This window comes from Rattus rattus, chromosome 10 (assembly GCF_011064425.1).
Source record: "Rattus rattus isolate New Zealand chromosome 10, Rrattus_CSIRO_v1, whole genome shotgun sequence".
NCBI lineage: Eukaryota > Metazoa > Chordata > Mammalia > Rodentia > Muridae > Rattus > Rattus rattus.
In genome coordinates, this window is record NC_046163.1 from 59953437 (window position 1) to 59975815 (window position 22379).

At 43.9% G+C, this 22379-nt stretch overlaps 1 protein-coding gene across 1 annotated transcript in view; it reads left to right on the top strand.

Annotated features, from left to right (window-relative positions):
• Dnah14 (dynein axonemal heavy chain 14) overlaps positions 1-22379 on the top strand; it is a 221151-nt gene that overhangs the window by 24751 nt on the left and 174021 nt on the right. The window contains exons 11-21 of the mRNA XM_032914677.1: positions 2375-2383; positions 7103-7217; positions 7550-7814; positions 8329-8374; positions 8461-8558; positions 11491-11657; positions 12382-12726; positions 16434-16775; positions 17575-17944; positions 18083-18273; positions 21242-21487. Of these exons, the coding sequence (XP_032770568.1) occupies positions 2375-2383; positions 7103-7217; positions 7550-7814; positions 8329-8374; positions 8461-8558; positions 11491-11657; positions 12382-12726; positions 16434-16775; positions 17575-17944; positions 18083-18273; positions 21242-21487 (2194 nt within the window). The remainder of the gene's footprint in view (positions 1-2374; positions 2384-7102; positions 7218-7549; positions 7815-8328; positions 8375-8460; positions 8559-11490; positions 11658-12381; positions 12727-16433; positions 16776-17574; positions 17945-18082; positions 18274-21241; positions 21488-22379) is intronic.

The following is a 22379-nucleotide window of genomic DNA, read 5'->3' on the forward strand; positions in this document are numbered from 1 at the left end:
CTCAGAAATGACTGCCTAATCCAAGGTCAAATACTTAATAATGTAGCTTTAGAGCCAAGTCCTTGATATATTGTGAATTAGTTTTATAGAGAGTATGACAGGGCTCCAAGGTCATTTGCATATACTATCATTCAATTGTCCCAGCATGATCGTTGAAAAGAAAAACGTTTGTTTCTTTATTGAATTCTTTTGACAATCCAGCCCGCTGTAAGTGTGTGGATTTATTTCTCCGCTTCGTTTGTTTTGTTAATTGTGTGCCTACCTTTATGTAGGTACCATACTGTCTTAATGACTCTGCCTCGTACGGGGAAATTGTCAGTCTTCCAACACTGCTCTTTTTTTCCACAACATGGTTTTGACCATTCCATATTGTAACCATTGGCTTTTCCACCCATGCCCCAGTTGCTGAATAATGCCTCGGAGGTCACTATTTATTATTAAACAACCCTTAAGCTAGGGTTGTTCTCCAACTAGTTTGTAATCCAATTAACCTGTTTATACCGTTCTATGTCTGCTGCGTGGCTGGTTACCTCTCCTCAGTATCATGCGTCCAACCTCCTCCAAGTCCAGGTAGAGAATCCTCCCACCTGACTAGTCCCAGAGCACGCCTTCCCCGCCCCCTCTTTCTGCAGGGCGTCCCACCTTCTAATCCTGCTTATCTAATAGCTTATTGGCTATCAGATCTTTATTGACAGGTGACACTTGACACAGTACACAAGGGATTATTCCCTATGCTGTATGAACTTGCCAGTTTCTGAAAAGAAAAAAAACCTGGGATTTTACAGGTATTGCATTGAATCCATTAGAAATATTTTTGCAATTTTTTTTTTTACTTTTAAAAATTATAATTCCATCATTTCGTCCTCCCCTTCCCTTCCTTCAGCCTCTCTGATGTGTCCACTTGCTCTCTCCCAAACTCCCGACCTCCTCTTCCTTACTTGTTGTGGGTGTGGGGTGTGTGTGTGTAACAAAACACATAAAAACTTGCTCGGTTCATAGAATTATTACTTGTGTATATTGGCTGGACACTTGGTATTGGACAACCAACTGGGAAAGACCTGGGGAAGAGAAGGCCATTTCTCTACCTCAGTGTTCCCCAGAGCCCTAAGAGACCCTAAGAGCTTCCCTCCTCCCATGCTAACACGTCCGTTGATGATTTCACTCTGGTTGTTTACGAAGCCACGCAGCTGAAACTTCACGCCCTGAGCCTTAGGTGCCAGCATTGTGTTGGCGATGTATCGGCTGGGACCGGGCGCTACATATTCTCTCATTCTCTGGGTTTGAATGGACCGTGGTTTTTGGTAATGGTCTCTTTCTGTTGCAAGAGAATTTTCTTTGATGATGGATGAGAATTACACTTATCTGTGAGTATAAGGATAAATATTTAGACTGCAATAAGGGATTGAATTAGCAAAGAAAAGTAGTAGATGTCCGTCTACCTCCAAGATCCGTGACTTAACTAACCCCAGGCAGTTGGCTGGATGTCCTGTACGGAGCATGGTTTCCTGGTAAGCAGGACGTAGGTCCAGTTAATGAGCTGTTGGTCACCACCAAAGTGTGTATGCTACTGCGGTACTTGAAGGGTTAGTGTGCCGTGCTGGTTACTGTGGTTCCTAGGCGTCACAGGCGGTTGCTTCCCTCTCTTGAAAGCTTGCCTGGTACCCTCTGGTACCATGAAAGAAAGTCCTGAGAGAGGAGGCTCGAAAATCAGTTCCAACTCAGGTCCTCTGGGTTCTGTGTCCAAAGTGCGTTTATCTTCATCAACAGGGACTTACCTTTAGTTTCTGTCTGTGGGAAGCAACCGAGGGCAACAGTCTGTTGTTTTAAAAAGTCTCTTGGACAACCATGACCCACAACTCAAAAGGGAGCCTCTTGTGCCTGATGGTGGAGTTTTTGTCACATGGTCAGTGACTCTTGGAGGTCTGTCAGAAAAGATGGGAAATCTTCATGTGAACTATGTGTATACATGTATGCAGACATATGTACTCTCGGTAGAGAGATGATGCTATGATGCCTTATGACTCTCCCAGACGTCCTGACTGTCTTTTACCCTCCTCCTTACGTGTTTATCTTCCACACTCTAATTAGTCACCACGTCTTCCCCATTTCACCTTTCCCATCAGTTCTGCCCTGTGGTTGTCCTCTCTGTCGCTCTCCCACACCTTGACTCCCCTTGGCTGTCCTGGTGTCTGAGCTATATTCTCCCGTCTAGAGACTCGGAAATAGAAGCAACACTTGTTTTTGTTTCTGGATCTAAGTTACCTCACTCAATATGTTTTCTAGTCCATCCAGTTGCCTGAAAATTTCGTGATTTTCTTTTTCCTTACAGCTAAATAATATTCCACAGTGGGTATGAACTTGCATTGTGCTGAAGGACATTTCGGTTGTTTCCATGCCTCGGCTGGAGCAACCGTGAACGCGGCGGAGCAAACATCTGGGGAGTAGAATGTTGAACCCCTGGGGCGTATGTGGAAGAATGGTATAGCTGGGCCACATATCTGGTAGATTTATTTTTAGCTTTCTGAGAATTTTCCACACTGCTTTTCAGAGCGGCTGGACCAATTTACCATCCCATCAAGAGGTAATGAAGGATTCCCTTCCCCCACATCCCCTCCAGCGTCTGTTGCCAGTCGTTTTGTTGATCTTTGCCAGTCTGACTGGGGTAAGATGAAATCTCAGAGTTGTTTTGATTTATTTTTCTAGCTGCTAGGGGTGATAAACATTTTTAAAAAATGTTTCTCGGCTGTTTTTCTGTCTTCTGAGAATTCTCTCTTCAGATCCCAAGGTCATTTTGTAAATGGGTCGTTTTATTTGTCCTTGTATGTTTTGCTTTTGAGATTAAAAAAAAAAAAAAAGAAATTCGGATGGATGTAAAAAGAGCAGTCATGAAAGATACAGGTGCCAGGCCTGGGCGAGCCAGAGGCTAGCTTTAAAGCGTGTCTTTGGCCCATGAGGGTCTTACCACTCTCCCACTGCACTTTAGGCTGTGGCCAACACAGCTGTTGACCACTGGCCTCACTTCTGCATCCACAAAGCAGATGGCTTAGTCTTGCAAGGACCAACCCATGTACACATAGATCATTCTTTGTAGCAGTTACCATTGGCCAACAAGGAGCAACATGTGACCTCCATTCAAGGCCCACGGCAAACTTCACTGTGTGTGCAATGAGTTTCACACCTTGGAAACATGGCTACTGCAGTACAAACCAGTTGTCCTTTGACAATGATTGGTACACAGACACATCCCACCCCTTTACATGAGCTGAGAATATCAGGCTGGTGACAGAGGAGTGCAGATTTGCCACTGCGGGTTTATGGCCCCTCAAATGAGGTAGCTAATTTTCCCTGTGTTTACATACTAAGGAAATTATGTATAGACTACTGCAAGAACACAGCAAAAAGAGTGAGGTTGGCCCTTTTCTGTTTCAGTCTCTCCGTTATGAGTCTCTTCGGTTTGCTGGCTTCCTCTTCATCTAATTTTGGCGGCTTGGCTAAACTTAGAAATTCGTCCATTGCCTTTAGGTTTTGTTGGTTTAATAGAGCACAGGGTTTTGGTGTGGTTTTTTTTTTTTAATAAAATTTCTCTTATAATATTTTAGATTTTATTTGTGTCTGTTGTTGTATTTCCATGTTTATTTCTGATTCTGTTCTTTTGCCTTGTCCCCTCTTTGTTTTGGCTAGTTGGGCTAAGAGTCTGTCGATCTCATTTTTCTTCTCAAAGAATTCGCTCTTAGATTGGTTGACTCTGTGCCGTTTTCTTCGTTTCTATTCCTTTTGGCTCTACTTCTTATCATTTATTACTATCTAGTCGGTTTGGGCTTGGTTTGTTCTTGTTTTTCCAAAGCTTTGAGTTACATCATTAAGCAACTCATTCCGTGTGCTTTCTGATTGTTTTTAATGTAGGCACTTAAAGCTATAAACTCCCCTAATGGGGGATATTTTCACTTAATACAGAGTCTAGATAACTAAATGTGGAACTCCAGTGTTGTATTTTTCCAATATCGTTGCTCCGAGGGGCCACACTAGTTATTATTTTAGGATTTGATAATATTCTTTTTCTGTTTAGTCATTCTTTTTTAAAAAATACTTTGAGAAAAAGTCCCACTATGTGCTCAAGGTTTACTTTGAACTCATGGTGTAACCTAACCTGACCTCAAATTTGTGGTCCCCCTGCGTCATTGCCCTGAATCCCTGCTGCAGTTGTTGGCATGAGCTATCAGGGCCACCCCTTTTCTCTTTGAGCAGCAGGGCTTCCTGGAGCTTCTCTCTGTGCTCTCTGCATTCCCTCAGGCCTGCAATATTGAATAGTTTCTGGGGTCTGCCTCCTCCTCCCTTCCTCCCATCCATCCTCAGTATCTGAGTCAATCAATCAACCTCTCTCTCTCTCTCTCTCTCTCTCTCTCTCTCTCTCTCTCTCCCTCTCTCTCTCCCCTTCCTCTCTCCCTCCCTCCCTCCTCTTCCTCCTCCTCCTCTTCCTTCTCTTCTTCCTCCTCTTCTTCTTCCTCTTCCTCTCTTTTATGTAGATACTTGGAGCTACAAAATTCCCTCATAGGGCTGGTTTTAATGTGTCTCAGATTCTATGTGTGTGTGCGTGTATGTGTGTGTGTGGTGTGGGTGCATGCATATGTGTGTGTAGTATGTGTGATATGTGTGGTGTGTGTGGTATGTGTGGTGTGTGTGGTATGTGTGTGTGGTGTGTATGTGTATGTGTCATGTGTGTGGTGTGTGGTATGTGCATGTATATGTGGTGTGTGTGGTGTGTGCATGTATGTGTGGTGTGTGTGGTGTGTGCATGTATGTGTGGTGTGTGTGGTGTGTGCATGTATGTGTGGTGTGTGCATGTATGTGTGTTATGTGTGCATGTATGTGTGGTGTGTGCATTATGTGTGGTGTGTGTGGTATGTGTGGTGTGTGTGGTGTGTATGTGTATGTGTCATGTGTGTGGTGTGTGCATGTGTGTGGTATGTGCATGTATATGTGGTGTGTGTAGTGTGTGCATGTATGTGTGGTGTGTGTTATGTGTGCATGTATGTGTGGTGTGTGCACGTATGTGTGGTGGTCTCAATTTCATTTACTTTTATCCCTACCTGTTGATTCTCAGACTTCACAATACAGATCTCCTCACCTGTGATATTTCTGTGGTTGATGTTATTGTCCACTGACAGATAATTTGTTGGAAATATTTGAGATCTCTTAACAGGTCCTGAATTCTCCTGTTTTCCAATTCCTTGTTCTCTCTCTACACCAAAAATTGTGAGTGCGAGGGCCTGGGCCAGTCTCTAAGATCCCACAGCTCCTCCGGGCTTCCACTCACACATGCCTTTTCAAGGGAGAGCATCTGTTGGCCTTGTCTAATCTCCTGCAGGTCCTGTGACTGTTGGATGATTTGAATCTTCCAATTGGAATTGGCTCTTCTGTTAGTTTTGTTCTGAGGGAATTTAAAATCATGATTTGATTTTTATTTTTAAGCCAACCAGGGTTTCTGTCTCTTGAGACAGAAATAAAGGTGGTTTATATGCTTGGTTTCATACCTCAAATTACGTTTATACTTATGTTAATTTTATTTTGTCCGGTTCTCTCACGTGTTGCCTCTTTGGAGTGTATCAAACATGTCTGGACGTTCTCATCTGTTTCCCATCAACCTCCACAGGCTGGAATTACCTTTTGGGTTTGTTTATGTTCAAGTCATTTGGTCCAGGGGCAGAGAGTGTAGTTTGTCAGGGGCAGAGGTGAGGGTGAATGAGCTCTGGATTCAGTCCTCAGCCCCGTGTTGACAGGCGTTCCCTGTAACATACTCAGTGTTGCTCTGGGTCAGATGTAATGCCCCGAGGTTACCTGTTCTGTTTCTCTTCCTGCTGAAGAAGAGATTTCATGAGGTTGAAATCTGTGTAACAAGAGAGATGACACCCGCAGTGTGCCATTCAGTGGCATCACCTACATCCACAGTGGTGTGCAGCCACCCTATCCACTTTCAGAACCTTCCCCCAGACGATGAGGCTTCGTGCTTCATATCCACTGACCAGACCTCCACATTACCCTCGCCTTCCAGCCATGGCAATACCTGGAATCATAAATAGTGCTCTTTCCTTTTTGGTCCAGCATATTTAACTTATGATATATTTAAGGACCATCCATGTTGAAGCATGTACCCAAATCTCATTTTCTCTCAAGGCTAAATAATGCTCTGTTGTCTGTTGGCAACCACAGAGTATATTGTACCTCTGTGGGGTTTCTCCCCAGCGGACTATAATTAAAGCCCAGCTGTGCTCACCAGATTGGAGCTTCTGCTTTGGTAGCTCCTTTCGGATCTTCCAGGTGTATACTCAGAATTTCTGGATCATAAAATTCAATATTTAACATTTTAAGGAACTTCTCTACAGTTTCCCACAACAATGGCTATATTCGTTTAGTCTGTAGCAAGGACGTACCAGGTTCTAATATTGTCACCAAGACAAATCCAGTGCAGTGAGCACAAGGTAACCCCTTGTGATTTTGATTGGGTTTCCTAATTGTCAGTGATTTTAAGCATCTTTTCATATACTTAACATCCATTTGTATGTCTTTGGAGAAAGGGCCAGTCAAATTGTTTTCTTTCCCTATTTGTATGTGTGTGTTTGGGTGTGGCTGTGGATGTGAGTCAGAGTGCATGACACCTACTTGTGGAGGTTAGAGGTCAGAGGTCAGAGGACAACCTTGTCCTGATTGTCCTCAGGTACCTTGCACCTTTTTATGTGGGACAAAGTCTTTTATTGGCCAGAAATCTGAGCATGTAGGCCAAGTTAGCTGGCCTGCGAGCGTCCAGGGGTCTGCTTCTCCTTCCCATTTTGTCATCGTTGAAAGTACAGAGGTGCTGCAGCCATGTCTGGCTGCCTGTATGCATCCTGGTGGCACGAACTCAGGTCTTTACACGTACAAGACAAACACTGATCACTGAGCCTCATGCCAGCCCTCTCCCCACTTTTAACTTCCTTGTTCTTCCCTCCTTCCTCTCCTTTCTTTCCTCTCTTTCTTACTAAGTTATATGAACTCTTTATATATTTTCATGTTAAATAGTAAAATAAGTGATTTCAAAAATAAATTTCCCTCCCATTTCTTATTCTAGAGACAGGAAGATCTTTTCTAGGAAGATATCAGATGATGGTGAATTCGTTCATTCAAGGTTAACTGCTTTTTCTGCTCAAGACTCAGAACTAAAACAAGACACTAATGTTAATGAGGTAAGATGTACCTTAAAACCATTAACATAAATTTTGATAAAAGATGAATAGCAGGTTTCAGGATTATACATTCAGTTAACAATTGCTTGTCACCCCCCCACACCCACACACACACATGCACACACGTGCACACATACGTGTCACCTTCTCCTGTTGTAAAAAGCGGCGATAATGCCTTCCAAATTGCCCACTAATGCTAATTTTACACTTCATTTATTTACTTTTGCATGTAAATATGGTTACAGTTTATAATACTATCTAAACTTTATCACTACCAGTTAATTGTTCTATTATATTTTGTTCTTGTCTTGCGGGCACATTTGCTCCGTTAGACTTCAAACAGACATACTGCCAAGACAGATTTGAAGAAAGCGTATGCAGCGATATTTGAGATCAGCTTCTGTCTGAGAACTCCCACTGTTAGCGACTCTCCGGAGGACCTTGAAGAGAATACTCAGAAGAAGAAGCAGAGCCGCGAAGAGTCTCTGATGTATGAGGAAGAACAGGAGAACCGAGTGAGAACGGTGAGCGAAGACCTGCTCAGCCAGTACTACCAGCCGAGCAAGTTTGGCGTCGTCCTCAAACGCATCCTTTCAGGTGAGGCAAAAGGCAGCGGGTGGCAGCCAGCAGTGAAGAAAGAAATCGAGGTTTCCACCGTGTTAGTTATGTCACGTTAGCATACATGCTAAGGGGAGCAAAGACAGACCACAAACCACCTTGTGGTACATGCAAGTGATATCGTTCACTCTGAACCACCTACAATGCCACTCTCCACTTCCCGGCCCTCTTTTTTCAGGATGAGCGGCACCTGGAACAGCTGCTAAAAGCACAGGAGCGCCACTCGGTGGTAGAACATTTGCCTAGCGTATCTGAGGCACTGAGCCCAGACCCACAGGAAAGGAACAGAACACAGTCTGGGACTCTCCTCCAGATCTCTTTCTTGATATCAGAGTCTGGGATATGCTGCTGAAAGACCCCTTTCAGCCAGACCCTGCAACTGATTCTCAGGGCATTTAGAATATACTGATATATCTATATATAAAGTTGCTGGCTAGCATTTTAAACCGTTAATAAATTTTTACTTTGTCTTTGTTTCAATACATTCGAATAGACACGGGACTCCTGCTTGAGTCTGAGCAAGAGCGCTTCTATAATAAGTACGTATGGGCCACTTTACAGGCATCTGTATTCTGGTGGGTCCTGCAGTCCCTTGAATATGCTCTTACGTACTGTTTTCTTCCAGATTGTCTGAATTCCCAACAAACCTCTTCATGGAACCCAACAGACTGGACTTTTCAACACAATTCCAAAATATGATAGCAGCAATAGAAAAGTATGTAAGTGAGTATCTGAAAGGCTCGGTGCCTTCTTTGGCAGTCTTTTTTAAATCGGTGTATTTGGTGCTCTCGGACAGTGATGCCTATGGCAGACATAAATAAGAGATCACGAGCCCCAGGGTTTGATCAAGCAATTTTTATTTAGAATCATTTGAAAATGATGTGTGTTAGATTTTTCTCAAGGAACAGAACTGATAGAATAAGTTGCATGTATGTACATATAACATCTATGAATAAACCCCCTATATATGTGTATATATATATATATATATGGGGATTCACATATGCATATATATGGGTGTGTATATATATACATATATATACACATACACACACACACGCACACCCTCATGCACACAGGCATTTATCCAAGTGGCTTACAGTCTGTTGTTTGACCAGTCCAACACTGACTGGCTCCTGGTGGAAAGGCCTGGAATCCAGTAGTAGTTCAGTCCAAGAGATTGGATGTCCTAGCAGTCTCAGCAGGTCGCTAGAGTCCCAGGAGAGTCCTAGATAGTTGCCGGTCTTCAGTCTATGTTGGGATCCCAAAGGAGAAGTTCTAATACCAGTGAAGGAGTATCTTAGCAACAGGATGGCTGAACTCGCTAGCCAGAGTGAGGGCAAGCAGGCAGGAAGTGAAAGCCTCCTCCTTCCTTGTCCTTTGATGTGCACTGCCACCAGGAGATGCGGCCCAGACTTAGGGTGCGTCTTGCCAGCTCAAGTGATCTAATCAAGCCAACCCCTCACAGGATTGTCTAGCTCCTTGTCTTTCCATGACTTATCAATGTAGTTAAGTTGGCATCCAAAACTAGCCTTTGTGCACATGAAGAGAACGCACAAAACGTTAGCACCGGGAGAGCAGCTCAGGTGGCCTGACTGGTTTGAATTTTATGTCATAGCATTCATTACAAAGACCTTGTTTCCGCCTTGAATAAATTTCAAATGATTATTTTCAGCTATATGAATATAATCTACGATTATGTGACAAGTGACTATCTTGGCCAAAGGATTTATTCACCCCTCACAATAAGTTTTAGAAAAAAAGTTCAGGCTAGGAGGACCCTTAGCAGCTCAGCTGTCATGTGCCAGTGCTAAATTCGTTCGCTGTACATCTGCCCATGGCCTTCTGTGCTTTAGCGTGGTGCACTTGCCTCTGCCCGGGAACGTATCCCCTGGAATTAACCCCTTCCTATAGATGTAAAAAATGGACAGGCCTCATCCTCCACGTTTCTTCAGTTCGGGGTACAGATGGATTTTGAAGTAGGCCCCCTGCACTCTTCCCATAGAGATTCTTTCTGCCACTTAGATTTTCTTCTTTTATGTTTAGGTTTAAGTTTCTTGAGTTAAAACATCTGATTGCTCCTACATCTCCCCTCAACCCCCCAGTCTAAAATGGTGACTTTTGAAATTTTCATAATAAAATAACCGGAGGCTTCTGCTCAAGTCGCAGGCACAGCAGCTTGCCTGTGCTCGTCACATGTTCTAGCTACCCACCCTGTGGTCCTCAAAACCACGCTTTATATATTCCAGGATCTGGAGTCCAGTCTCACACATCACATGCAGTTCACTGGACCCTCAAGCCTTCCCATCCATCTGTGACAGCTCCTTTTCTCATCTTTTGTGACCTCAAGGGATTAAAAAAAAAAATACTAGTCATCCCATAGCGAGCACATCAGTTTAGCGCCTCTGCTGTGGTCACATGATGAGCGTGAGGTGCTCTGCTTGGGGCATGGATGTTGTAGCACTCAGGCATCCTCTCATGGCCTTTGGTCAGGGGCGGGTGAAGCTGCACATCTTGTTACCCACAATGCTAACCACATGACTTGGCTGAGGCAGTCCTGCAGAAAGCTTAAAAGAAATGCAAATATTATGTTTCTGCTGGAAAAAAAAAAAACAAACCCAGCCCTCGCCTGTAAATTTCAGCATCCGTCAGTGGAAAATCCCGCACTATGGACTGTGGGGGTGGGAGTTTCTGTTCCTCTAACTCCCTACACATTTGTCACCTGGGATTCATCTGCTTTTATGTTATTATTTATATGAATACATGTACACAGATGTACATGTCTGTGCTATTTGTTTAATGTATTGAATTCTTAGACTATATTTTCAATATAGCTGGATTACTTTTTAGTCTTACCTGCAGTGTGTGACTGTCTGGGTTTTCCCCGAGTCTGTGGGAAACGCTGTATTGTCAACTTTTAAAAATTCCTTTACCCATTGCAAGGGGGAAGCACATTCTGGAAGTCTCTGTCCCACTAGGAATTGATAGACGGTTCGTATTTCCTTACTTGGGTTCTCCATCTGTACGTCAGATGTTTAGAGTGCTTTGACGAGGGTCCACTTGCTGCTGAGAGAGGTCTTTCGAGTGCAAGCCTCCTCTTCCTTCACCTTAGCGTCTCATTCTCTTCATCAGCAGTAAGTCACCTGAATGTAAAAACACAATTGACTTCTACCACACCTTATGCTTTTGACTTTGGATCTAGGACTTTCCTAGGTAATAGGATTTCATGCATTTGTATTCTGTGCTTGGATGCATTCTCCATCTTGAGTTTATTTGTGTAAGCTACAAAGTATATGTCAGTTCCTTCTCTTGATTGGGGGCGAAGGGATGCGACCACAGAGTTCTGACCTGCACCTCCTTCCCAGTAGCAGCCCACGATGGACCAATGCTGTCTACCCAAAAGACAGGACTCCCTGGCTCTATCTTTCAGCATGGCTTCTACCACAGCTATTATCTGCGTTGGTTCCTTCTGTTTACAATGTTAAATGCAAGCCTTTGTACATGCCTATAAATGCCCACATCGATTGAGACTCATGTCTTCTCATTAAGTCACTCGGCCTCAGTGGTCAACAGGCCTAGATGCTATGGCTGATTTTAAAGTGTTGCTTCTGAGAGGCATCTGGAAATCCTACCTGTTCAATGTTGTGTGTTCCAGCCTCAATTGTCCCTCTTCACCGAGATCCTCGCCTGTCCACCCTTGTTGATTTGGTTTCAGTCCCGGATTTATCTAATCAGACAAAAGGTAGAGTCAAATATAAGAAGCATGCGCAATGGCCAGATTACTATATCCTGTTTGACACGGATGCTGATTACCAGAACAAAGTAAGTTTCAGTAGGACTTCTTGGAGGTGATGGGAGTAAGGGAGCAGAACCCCACTGAAATTATTACATGAACATGGTGTGTAGAAAACTTCAGAGCAACCTAGTTCACGGCCATGGGAGAATCATCCCAGTTTGTCTTCCCTTACCACAGTTCTTCAAATTTCCACTGCAGAAATGAATCTTCTTCCCTGTGGTTCTCTTGTGACATTGGTTTGCCAATACTTGGGTTTGCCATTTGCCAGCCTGTCCCTAACCACTTACATGCATACTTCTGTCCACATTCACGGCAGAATATAATTATCTCAGCTTGTGTCTGAGTTCTGTCCTAGCCAGATAAACTGTGTCTTAAGAATTAAGTGAAATCAGAAATACGCAGGAGTGGCTCTGGGACTCTGTGAGGCACAGATGCTTTAAAGTTGGGTGACAGACCGTGAACTAGATGCTTGGTCTCCTTAGGACATATTTCAAAATAATACCTTGATTGCAAATTAAGTATCTGAGCAACCTCTGCATGAAAGTCGTGTCAGTTATCTCTATGTCTTAGTCTTGCTCCCAGCAAATGGCAATATTTAATTCCAGCTCTAGTCAGAGTGAATTGCTCAGACTGTTGTCTCACAGAAACAGTTGGCCAAACAATGCGGCCCTGCTCTCCTGATGGGAGTTTTGAGTAAGGCTTCCATTTCCAAATGGAGTGTGCTAACCTTCGTGACGTCTTCATCCACAGATTGTGAGTCTGCTGACCCTCATTGGTAATTCAGTGGGCCTGGTTAGCGGCTACAGCTACAGGTTTCTGAAATACTGTTACATGGTAGAAAAGGCCAAAGTCATGTGTACGAAACTGCCAGTCATGATGAACTTAACGTCCATTGAGTTTAAAAATATAATACATAAGTTCAGAAGCTACCTAAAGCAGATCGTCACCATGGCTGTCGAGATGCGCCTTGGAATCTTCTGTGTGAAGACTCTGGATTATCAACTAGCATGCTTGCCGTATGTTGATAGCATCATACAAATGAGCTACAACCTGTTACGATGCACCATCGAGGACAGAAGTGCAAATCTATTAGAAGTAAGTCTTGTAGAATTATCAATTAATACCAGTGTGGGGTTGCTTCCCAACTCAATGGTTTATGCTTCCAAACGGAAGACACACACCACACATATACACCACACATATACACACACACCACACACATCCCACACATACCACACCACACACACACACACACCAACACACACACACACACACCAAACACACACAAACACACACACACACACACACACACACACACACACACACATACACACACACACCACACACACACACATATACACACACACACACACACACACACACACATACATCCCCACACACCACACACATATATATACACACACACCACACACACCTACACCATACACACACACACACCACACACACACACATATACCACACACACACACCACACATACACCACACACACACACACACATATACCACACATACACACATATACACACCACACACACATACACCACACATACATATACACACCACACACACACCCACACACACACACACACACACACACACACACACGGCCTTTATATTTTAACATGCCTTAAGCAACAGCATAACCTACCCTCCATGCTGTTAGAATCTACCTCTGCCGATAATTCCTAGCTACTACTTATTAATTCCATCTTGGCTGCTCTCACTCCAGTTGGTCAGCTGTCTGAGCCACGTTTTCTTGGCCCAGAGCCCTAGGTGCACTCCTTGCTTCTCTACCCCATAGTAGACTCTGTCTCTCCTCCCTCCACACTCTCCTAAACCAAGCCAGATCTCCCCTTCCTCTCTTCCCATCGCAAGCCCAGGAAATCCCCAAATCCCCCCTCCATCTGTCCTCCCCAGCTATTGACTTCTGCCTTCTTTATTTACCAATCAAAACCAACTGTGGGCAGGGTCCCAGAAGCTACAGTCAGATCCGTGGTGGCGGGGGGGAGCATAGTTAGCAGTCTCAGTACAAGCAGCTCCAGTTTTTAATGAGAAAATTTTACATTAGCTCATAACCTGAAGGAGCACAATCAAAACTACACACAAGCACTATCCTCAGAAAATCCCAAAGTCCTATGATGACTTTGCTTTTGTTCTTACTCTTTATCTGTATATATATGCAATCCTGTATGTGAATGTGACACATACATGTGCCATGACATGTATGTGTCCTGTGCCACATGTGTGGAGGGCAAAAGACAACTTCAGGAGTTGTTTGGCATAGTCTCTCGTTTGTGTCACATAAACCAGGCTAGAGGAGGTCCTTGATCTGGCCCTAGACCCCTGGGCTTACAGACATGCATGCTCCCTTGCCTGGGTTTTGTGTCATTTATGGAGAACCACACTTTGGTCCTCAGACTTGTATGACAAGTACGTTTTCCCAACTCCGCCCCCTCCTCAGCACTCAAGGTGTTTTATTAAATATCACTTTCTTTAGAACTTTTCTGTGACCACATGGAAGACTGTGCCCCGTGTCACAGCCCATATTTATGACGTGCTTCACTGCCTGACATCATTGTTCCCCAACCCCCAGCTAGAACATAAGACTCACCATACTATGGAGTGTCTGCTTTCTAGGACAAATAAGGATCCTAGTGTCCTAGCCCTGGCCTGTACCAGCGTCCTCCCACAGTGCCCTAGACGGGCTTCAAGACTGGAATTTGTGATAACAGCTATCTTTTTTTTTTTTTTTATTCAGCCAGACTACCAATACTTTTTAAACCAAAATTTCAAGGTAGCCATGGTGCCTCTGCAGTACAACCATGAGAGGTTAGCATCACTCTTGTACACACAGAGTCTAATGTAGCGTAAAACCTTATCAGAAGTAGCGAACAGAGCTTGGGTGGGCCAGAACTAATTTTCAAGAAAGATGTTAATCACTATAGGAGACGTGCCATTGGTGTGGAAGCACTGAGTTGACAGGCTGGTTATTGCAAGTGTTAATGTAGTTAGATTCAGTTACATATGACCACCACCACCACCACCACCACCACCACCACCACCACCACCACCACCACCACCACCACCACCACAACAACAACAACAACAGCAGCAGCAACAGCAGCAGAACTGTAGCCTACACAGGTTAGAACTAATTTCTCTGGTGGGCAGTAGTAGCGTCCACATAGTCACCTATAGCAGGAACAGCGGGGCCACCTCTATGCAAAGGCCAGGGACCGCACAGCTGAAAAAGCATCTCCTGCAGGAGGACCTAATTGAGGACTGCCTGAGAGACTAAGGATTGCTGGTGCAGACAATGCCAGCCAATGGAGAATTACTGTTTAGAAGGACGCTTTCTTGGGACCAATGGGGTGCAGGTGGAGGGTATTAAAGGAGCTTGCAGCTCTGTTCAGATGAGCTTGTTGCTAAGTTTCTCACCTGCTCCCAGAGTCTGTGTCCTTGACTCTGTGCCACCTCACCTCTAACCCCCAAGGACAGGTAGGGTCGGGCATCAGGTAGTCCTGGGCACAGACAGCAGTCACTGGTAATGCCAGCTGCTTTGAGCTCACTGTGTGCCTTCCCCTAAGCATCTCTGATATCACAGCTTTTAGGCATCGGGGCAGAAGAAGGCAGCATGCCCATTATGGTCTAGGAAGCAGGCAATACAATGTATCAATAGAGTTCTCTTTCTAAGAGTTTCCTCATACCATCTCTTAAGTTATATATACATTCAGTCATCACAAATAATGTTTTTATTATTTCCTTTAGAATTTCATATGATGTGGTTGATCCTTTTCACCTCCTTCCCCAATTCCTCCCAGATACACCCTACATCCCTACTCCACAAATTTATGCCCTCTTCCCTCCCACCCCACTCTCTCAAATCCATCACGTCCAGTCTGCTTTGCCCAACTACTCCTGGGGGTAGGGCCTACTCTGAAGTGTAGTTGAGTTACCAGGGGTCAAACCATTAAAAAAACCTGACTCTCTCTCTCCCAGAAGTTGTCGAATGCTAGTAGCTCCCTAGCTAGGGTGCGGGACCTCCTGCTTGCCCACCCCCCCCCCTCCATTCTGGTATGTCCTCAGGCGTGGCCTTGCACAGGTCCATGTATTCCGTGACAACCCCTGAGTGATTTTAAGTGTACCGGCCCTGTTGCATCCAGAAAATACTCTTCCTCTGAAGTTACCCACCAACCCTGCCCCCTCTTCTCTAAAAATCCAAGCTTTAAAGGAAATGATTGTGATGGGTGTCCCACGTAGGGGTCAGCATACCATGGTGCCTTATTCTTTTCACCGTGACCACTTGTGGATCTCGGTGTTAACTGCCATCTATTGCAAGAAGAGGTTTCTCTGATGCTCGTTGAATCGTAATTCTCTAGCTTACACATACCTGATCGTGGACTAACTTGAGACTGGGTTCCCCGTCTAAAAAGTAGGGTTATAAAATGGAACCATGGCCTGGAGAATCCAGTATATAAATGTCAGGATGACCAGTCCAGCCTTACTCTTGTGCCCCATCACACGTGTTTCATAAGTATTGTGGCATGCCTTATAACATGTATGTTACATATGAAATCTACTCAAGCACTTCCTGCTCATGGGAGAGGGACTGGATCACGCCAGTCCTCTAGCATTTAACAAATACTTAGAATTAGTTATGGCATTCCACACACGAGTGGATGAAATTACACTTGCAGAAATCAGAATTCCAAAATAAAGACAGTGGTTCCCTAAAATGGTGAGATTGTTGCACAAAATCATCAGTGTGTTGATCCCTGCAGATTTTAGAATCCTCGCTGCGCCAGCTGGACGAGGAGCCCACAGAGGTAGAGCAGTTTGTGGAACACTTCAATTTCTTGGATGAAATTTCCTCGAGCATAACTCAAATAGAAAAGGACTTCTGCACGATTACTGAGCTGTATTCCGTTGTGAGGCATTACCACATCGACATTCCAGAGGAGCAGATTGCCATATACAAAATCCTCTTCATGAAGTTTAACTATCTGAAAACGTCCGTGAAGCTGGTAGCCACCAGTAAAGAAGCCAACCTGACCAAATTCAGGAACAGTTTGGAGGCATATATTGTCAGCCTGCGAGTGGACGTCAGTAATTTAAAAGATAAAGTAAGTGCTTTTTAAATTTTCCACTATTTTTATAGTCTTACATTTTGTGTTTTTAAATTGTTATCTTAGTCCCGTGTAATACCGTGTGTTTATATGTTCATTTTCTATGGACTCATAGCTAAATAATGTAATCCAAACAAACTTACCCGGTGCGGTGCTTTGAATGAAAAATGTCCTCCGTTAGAACACTTGATCCCCAGTTGGTGGCACTGTTCGGTTACTAAGGTGTGGCCTTACTGGAGGAGGTGCATTACTGGGGGTGGACTGTTGGAGTAAAATGCCTTGCAGACATTGTTTTGCCCTCTCTGCCTCCTGCTTGAGCTTGAGGGAGGGAGTGGCCTGCCTTCTCGAACTCTGATGGCCCAGCCTGACACTTCCTCAGCTGTCACTCCCTGCTGTAGCGGGTTCTTATCACCCTGGAACCATAGAACAAAATAAACTCTTCCTTCTGTAAGCTGCCCGGGCCACAGCACCAGAAAAGTAGCCCAGATACCATGAGATTCACACATAGAATTTTTATGGTTTGTGAAGTCGAATGGGACGTAAGATCACGTATGTCCTTTTGAGTAATTCTCCCGGGAATATAGTGTTTTCTTCGTCTGAGTGTGATGAACAAGGCAGCAGAGGCCGTCAACAACGCCATAAAGGGCAGCTGTGCACACACACACTTTCCCTAAAATAGTTCTAGGTGTTTGAGTCAAATGGTAATATTCTAATTTCATTCGCTTTGCCGTGTGAAAAGGTGGGTCTTCACTAAAGATGTGGCCAGAAAGACATGTTTGTGTTCTGCTGGTTTTAGATAAGAAGTCCCGTCCTGCTGTCCACCAGTACTCCAGTACAACAAGCCAAGGACATCATACAGTCTCTCTCAGCGGAAACTGAAAGCTTGACTCTAAAGGTGAAAACGTACTCAACCTACCAAGACTATTATGATTACGCCCATTTCCACATGAACACTCTCAATGTGGACGAGTTCACCCAGCTAGTGATGACGGAAATCTCCGACATCGAGTGCGACCTGATGCTGAGAAAATTATTATGGGAAGCGCAAGAGGAATGGGGGACATATTTCTGGGAGTGGAGGAACTGCACTCTCCAAGGCATTGACATTGATTTAGTGAAGAACAATGTCTCCAAGTGGCTGCACATAATCATTGTACTGGAAAAAGGTAATGTGTGCTTCTCCAAGATTCCCACCCCCCCCAAGGCAAAACCTTCTCGCTCTCCCGGATTGTTTGGTTAAAAAAAAAAAACAAAACACACAAACCACGAATATATTATAAGTCTACACATCCTGGTGTTTACAGGCTTACCTAAGAATGATATGGTAGCGCTGCTGAAGCAGTCAGTGTTAGACTTCAAACAAGAGCTGCCGATCATCACAGCACTGGGAAACCCCTATCTCAAGGCACGGCACTGGGAGGCTCTGCAAGAGATCACTGGAAAGTCAATCTCTCTTGATAAAAACCTCTCAGTAGAGAAACTTCTGGCTCTCAAGGTAAATATAAATAGTTGACAAGAACACCCTGAATCATGGGCGTTTAGTTTTCATCATAGGCAAGGAAACTACAAAGAGCATGAACTAGAAAGCAGGGAGGTTGGCAGCGTGCCTGGGCCAGTGGGGAGACTGGGTGTCACCGGGAGTGGGAGAGGGGGCAAGCTCTCACTTTTACCTTCATCCCTGAAGTGGTTGGAGAACAAGGATACCTTCTTACGTGACACACATCATTCTTTAGCATGCTAGTTCTTCTTATAGAAATTATATTTTATAGGAATTGAAATATCTGACTCCTGTAGTTCATTTTACACACAGTGAAAATGTATTCTGAACATATTAGGATATCCTCACCAATAACGATATTTTGCCTGAAACACCAAATTAGTCACCATTTGATTCCCCACAAAACTCTATTATCTAGAGCTGGTCTAGCATTCTGGATCCCTGAGTTCTAGAACTGCGTAAGCCAACCTGGCATATGGTTCCTGACTGTAATCTCACTCTGGAGGTAGAGGCAGGAGGATCAGAAGTTTGAGTTTGTAGTCCTTGACTACATAGCCTACTTGAGGACAGCCTAGTCCATATGAAGTCCTGTCTCAAAAAGATTACAGAGCAAATGGGAAGCTATACTACACTAAAAAAATGTCAGTTTTCATAGTTTAAAAAGTTTCTATTTTCTTTGCTAGCCTAGAAGAACTTCCATCTATGTTAAATTTTTGGTAATAGCTAATGTAATCAAAGCCAGTGTATTGTAACCATAATTCTGTGTAAGGAGGAACATGGGGAAAACTTGGAATCTTAGAAGAGCGAGTTTTTAAAGCCAGACTGTTTAAAGTCTCTAGACCTCTCCTCAGTCCCTCTCCTGAACTCCGGATGCATGCACGGCCATATTCCTGTTCATGTTTCCATCCATGTGCTCGAGCTTGGTTCAGAAGATTAGCCTGCCTTTTATTATCCATGTCTAAAATTCTTCTCTTCTTCTGCCTGCCCTCCCTTGGCTCAGTAATTGGTAGCTCCATTCTTCCAGCTCCTTATGTGAAATGACGTTTGCATTCTCCCGGTCACCCAGTCTGCATACCATTTAAATCTCTCATCATTTTCTGGCTTACTCCAGCACCTCCTAAGCGATCTCTATACCACAGAGCACTTCAGCAAGACAAGGGTCGGTGATAAGAGCTGAGCTCACACGAACTAGCATGCTGAGAACCTAGGACACCTCCAGTGTTTGAATTGCGGTGTCTTGGATAATTTTAACTGTTCAAGCATGAGTCAGGTTAAAGCATTGCAGGCAGTCAGCTGGTGGCCTGCATGAAACCGTGTCCTGTGGTACCCCAATATATTTCCTCAGAGCCATCCTTGACTTAGTAATATGATGGGTGGTTTAAAAAGAAAGTCTGGTACAGAATTTAGAGGGTCCAAGTGAATATGAAGAGAAGTGAGTAGAGTTTACAGATGATGCAGGGGACAATATCCCAGGGCCAGAGCATCCCATTTCTCCCCGAGTTACAGTGGCAGAGCCAGGGAGAAGACAACCTTGTGGTAAACCCCAGTGAACTTCTGAGAGGTTCTAGTAAGGGAGGAATGGTCAGCCTATATAAGTTTACAAAAACCTACATTTCTTAGGCTTGACCAGGAGAGTCATGCCGAAAGATTTTGTGGAATGTCTTAGCCCTAATGACTGCCATCCTTCTGTCTATAAGGTTATTACTAATGTTGAACATTTATACGGTAAGGTTCTGTCGAAGGAGTTCAGGCTCTTGGGAACCTATCCTGTGCAAAGCATACCATAGAGTAACTTAGAGAAAAAGGACCCTCCTGCCATCGCTGGTCATTCGCACTTGAGACTTTGTGCTCTACGATAGCGAGAGATAAGTCATTAAAGGCATTTACATCCTTCCCCAAACCGCCACAGTAGCCCTGAAGACCTACCTCTTTGTCCATTAAGCTTCAATCATAAACACTTGAAGGGCAAGATTCACGCAGCTCAAGTCTTGTCTTACACATGTCTATGTCTGGATTTTATTTTCAACCATCTTGAGTATATTGGGCAAGAAAGTCTGTTTTTAGCATAAAGCTTTTAGATAGCTCTGTGGCTTTTTCATCTATGCTATCTGAATAATAGATGTTGAAAGCAAGCCTCGTTCTCGGTGCTGTTGCTGAACCAATCCATACACACAAGTCAGCCCCAGCCCTTAGTGCCATCTTTGGTAACTTAGATGGTGAACGTTAGACATTTTCTGGTTTATGGTCCCCACCAGGACACATTAGCAAAACACAGAGATTAAACCTCATTCTCAGCCCTGTAGAGATTATGTATAGGAGTAGGGGTAGAGTCAGCTTTCTCTAAGACATAAAAACCGTAATCCCAGACAGTTCATTCAAAGGCAGAGACTGAGAAGTCGTCTGAGTCCCTGCGAGTCCAGTGAGTGACTCTAAAGATGTTCTGTCAAGAGCTTCAGGGAACTTGAAGTCACTATGCATGGAAGGCCTGTCTATGTCACTAATGCATTGAAAAACACAGCAAAAACGAACCACCCTTAATCCTAGGGCAGGCAAAAGAAGCTGTGGGACTCGGAGCCCTTCAGGTTGCTCTCTTGGGTCAATACTCTAATGCTGTAAGATACATTGTAGAAAGAAAAGGCTCTCTTCAAAGTAGCAAAGACCGGGGATTAGTGCAGAGGAACAGAAATCAAAGGAAACGGCACTTTCTGCACATACATGAGGCACACACGAACTCTTCACCCTGCCTAGGACAAGAGGAAGAGAACACTCTGGTTGAGCACAAAGCACATGAAGCGGCTAGAGTGGCTCAACAGAACTCTGTCACCACCCGGACCCTGGCGTTAACCTCGCCAGCACCAAATCTCCAGTTCCTCGCGCCTTTCAGCGAACGTGTTTAAGTGTTCCACTTTTAGATGCCCAGGGGTTTAGCCGCTCCTTTGGATAGGAAGTCATTTCTTCATTTCAGATGTTTCCGTATGAAAAGAAAATCATTGAAATATCAATATCAGCAACTAACGAAGCCTCTCTGGAGAGGATGCTGTTCAAGGTCATCGAGCTCTGGAACACGTCTCCCTTGCACCTGGTCCCGCACATCACCGACGGCCGCTCCATTCTCATCATCTCATCCACTGACGACCTGATAGCTCAGCTGGAGGACTCCCAGGCCATCCTTTCAACCATCAAAGGATCTTCGTATCTCAGGCCAATTAAGGTAACCGCTGTGGGCAGTGCGCCGGGAATGCTTTCCTTTCCTTCAGCCTGGCAGTTCAGCTTGGCTTTCTGCAAACTCAGATCTGACCCTCAATTATATGACTCTTTCATATGTTTACAGAGAAGATAGAATATTTAATAGTGTGAGCACTAAAAATCATTTTATAGACGTACTTATTATTTATGAGGAAATATCAAACTTTAATTTGGATGAGCAAGATAAATTTAGATGAGATTAAAAAATGCTCCCACAAGATATGCCTATTGCCAGTTTCTTGTAACCCATAACCAGGAGCCCTGTACCTAATAACTTACATAAAATTAATTTTTAAACTTAATGAACTTAGTCAGGTGTGCACTGATACACTATTCAATGACAAAATTAATATAGTTGGAATACAGATATGTACCACTCTAGGAATAGATTAGAGAGAGTCATTGAAAAGGTATGTGTTCAACAAATGGAATTCATATTATTTGTACATAGGTAAGCATTTAAGGAAAAGTGTCATTTATGTTGGCCTCAAAGAGAAAACAATGTACTACAAGAAGGGAATGGGTTAGTTATATTGTCAAACAACACAAAATACAAACCATAGTCAACGGAAGAAAATGAGATACAGAAATATAGTTTAATTTTTTTTTTTAATTTAGAAATTAGCAGCAAGAACGCAGTTACTCATTTGACCTGGTTGCAGTTAGATAGAGCCTTGTGAGAATGCATGGTGCACTAAAATGCCTTTATTAAAATAAAGTTAATTGGAAGTTGTAAATTAGGCCTTTAATTCTGGCACTTGGGGAAATAGAAGCAGTTGGATCTCTGTGAGTTCGAAGCCAGCCCCGCCTACCAAGGGCTGAACAGTAAGACCCGGTCTTTAAAAACAGCCAACCAA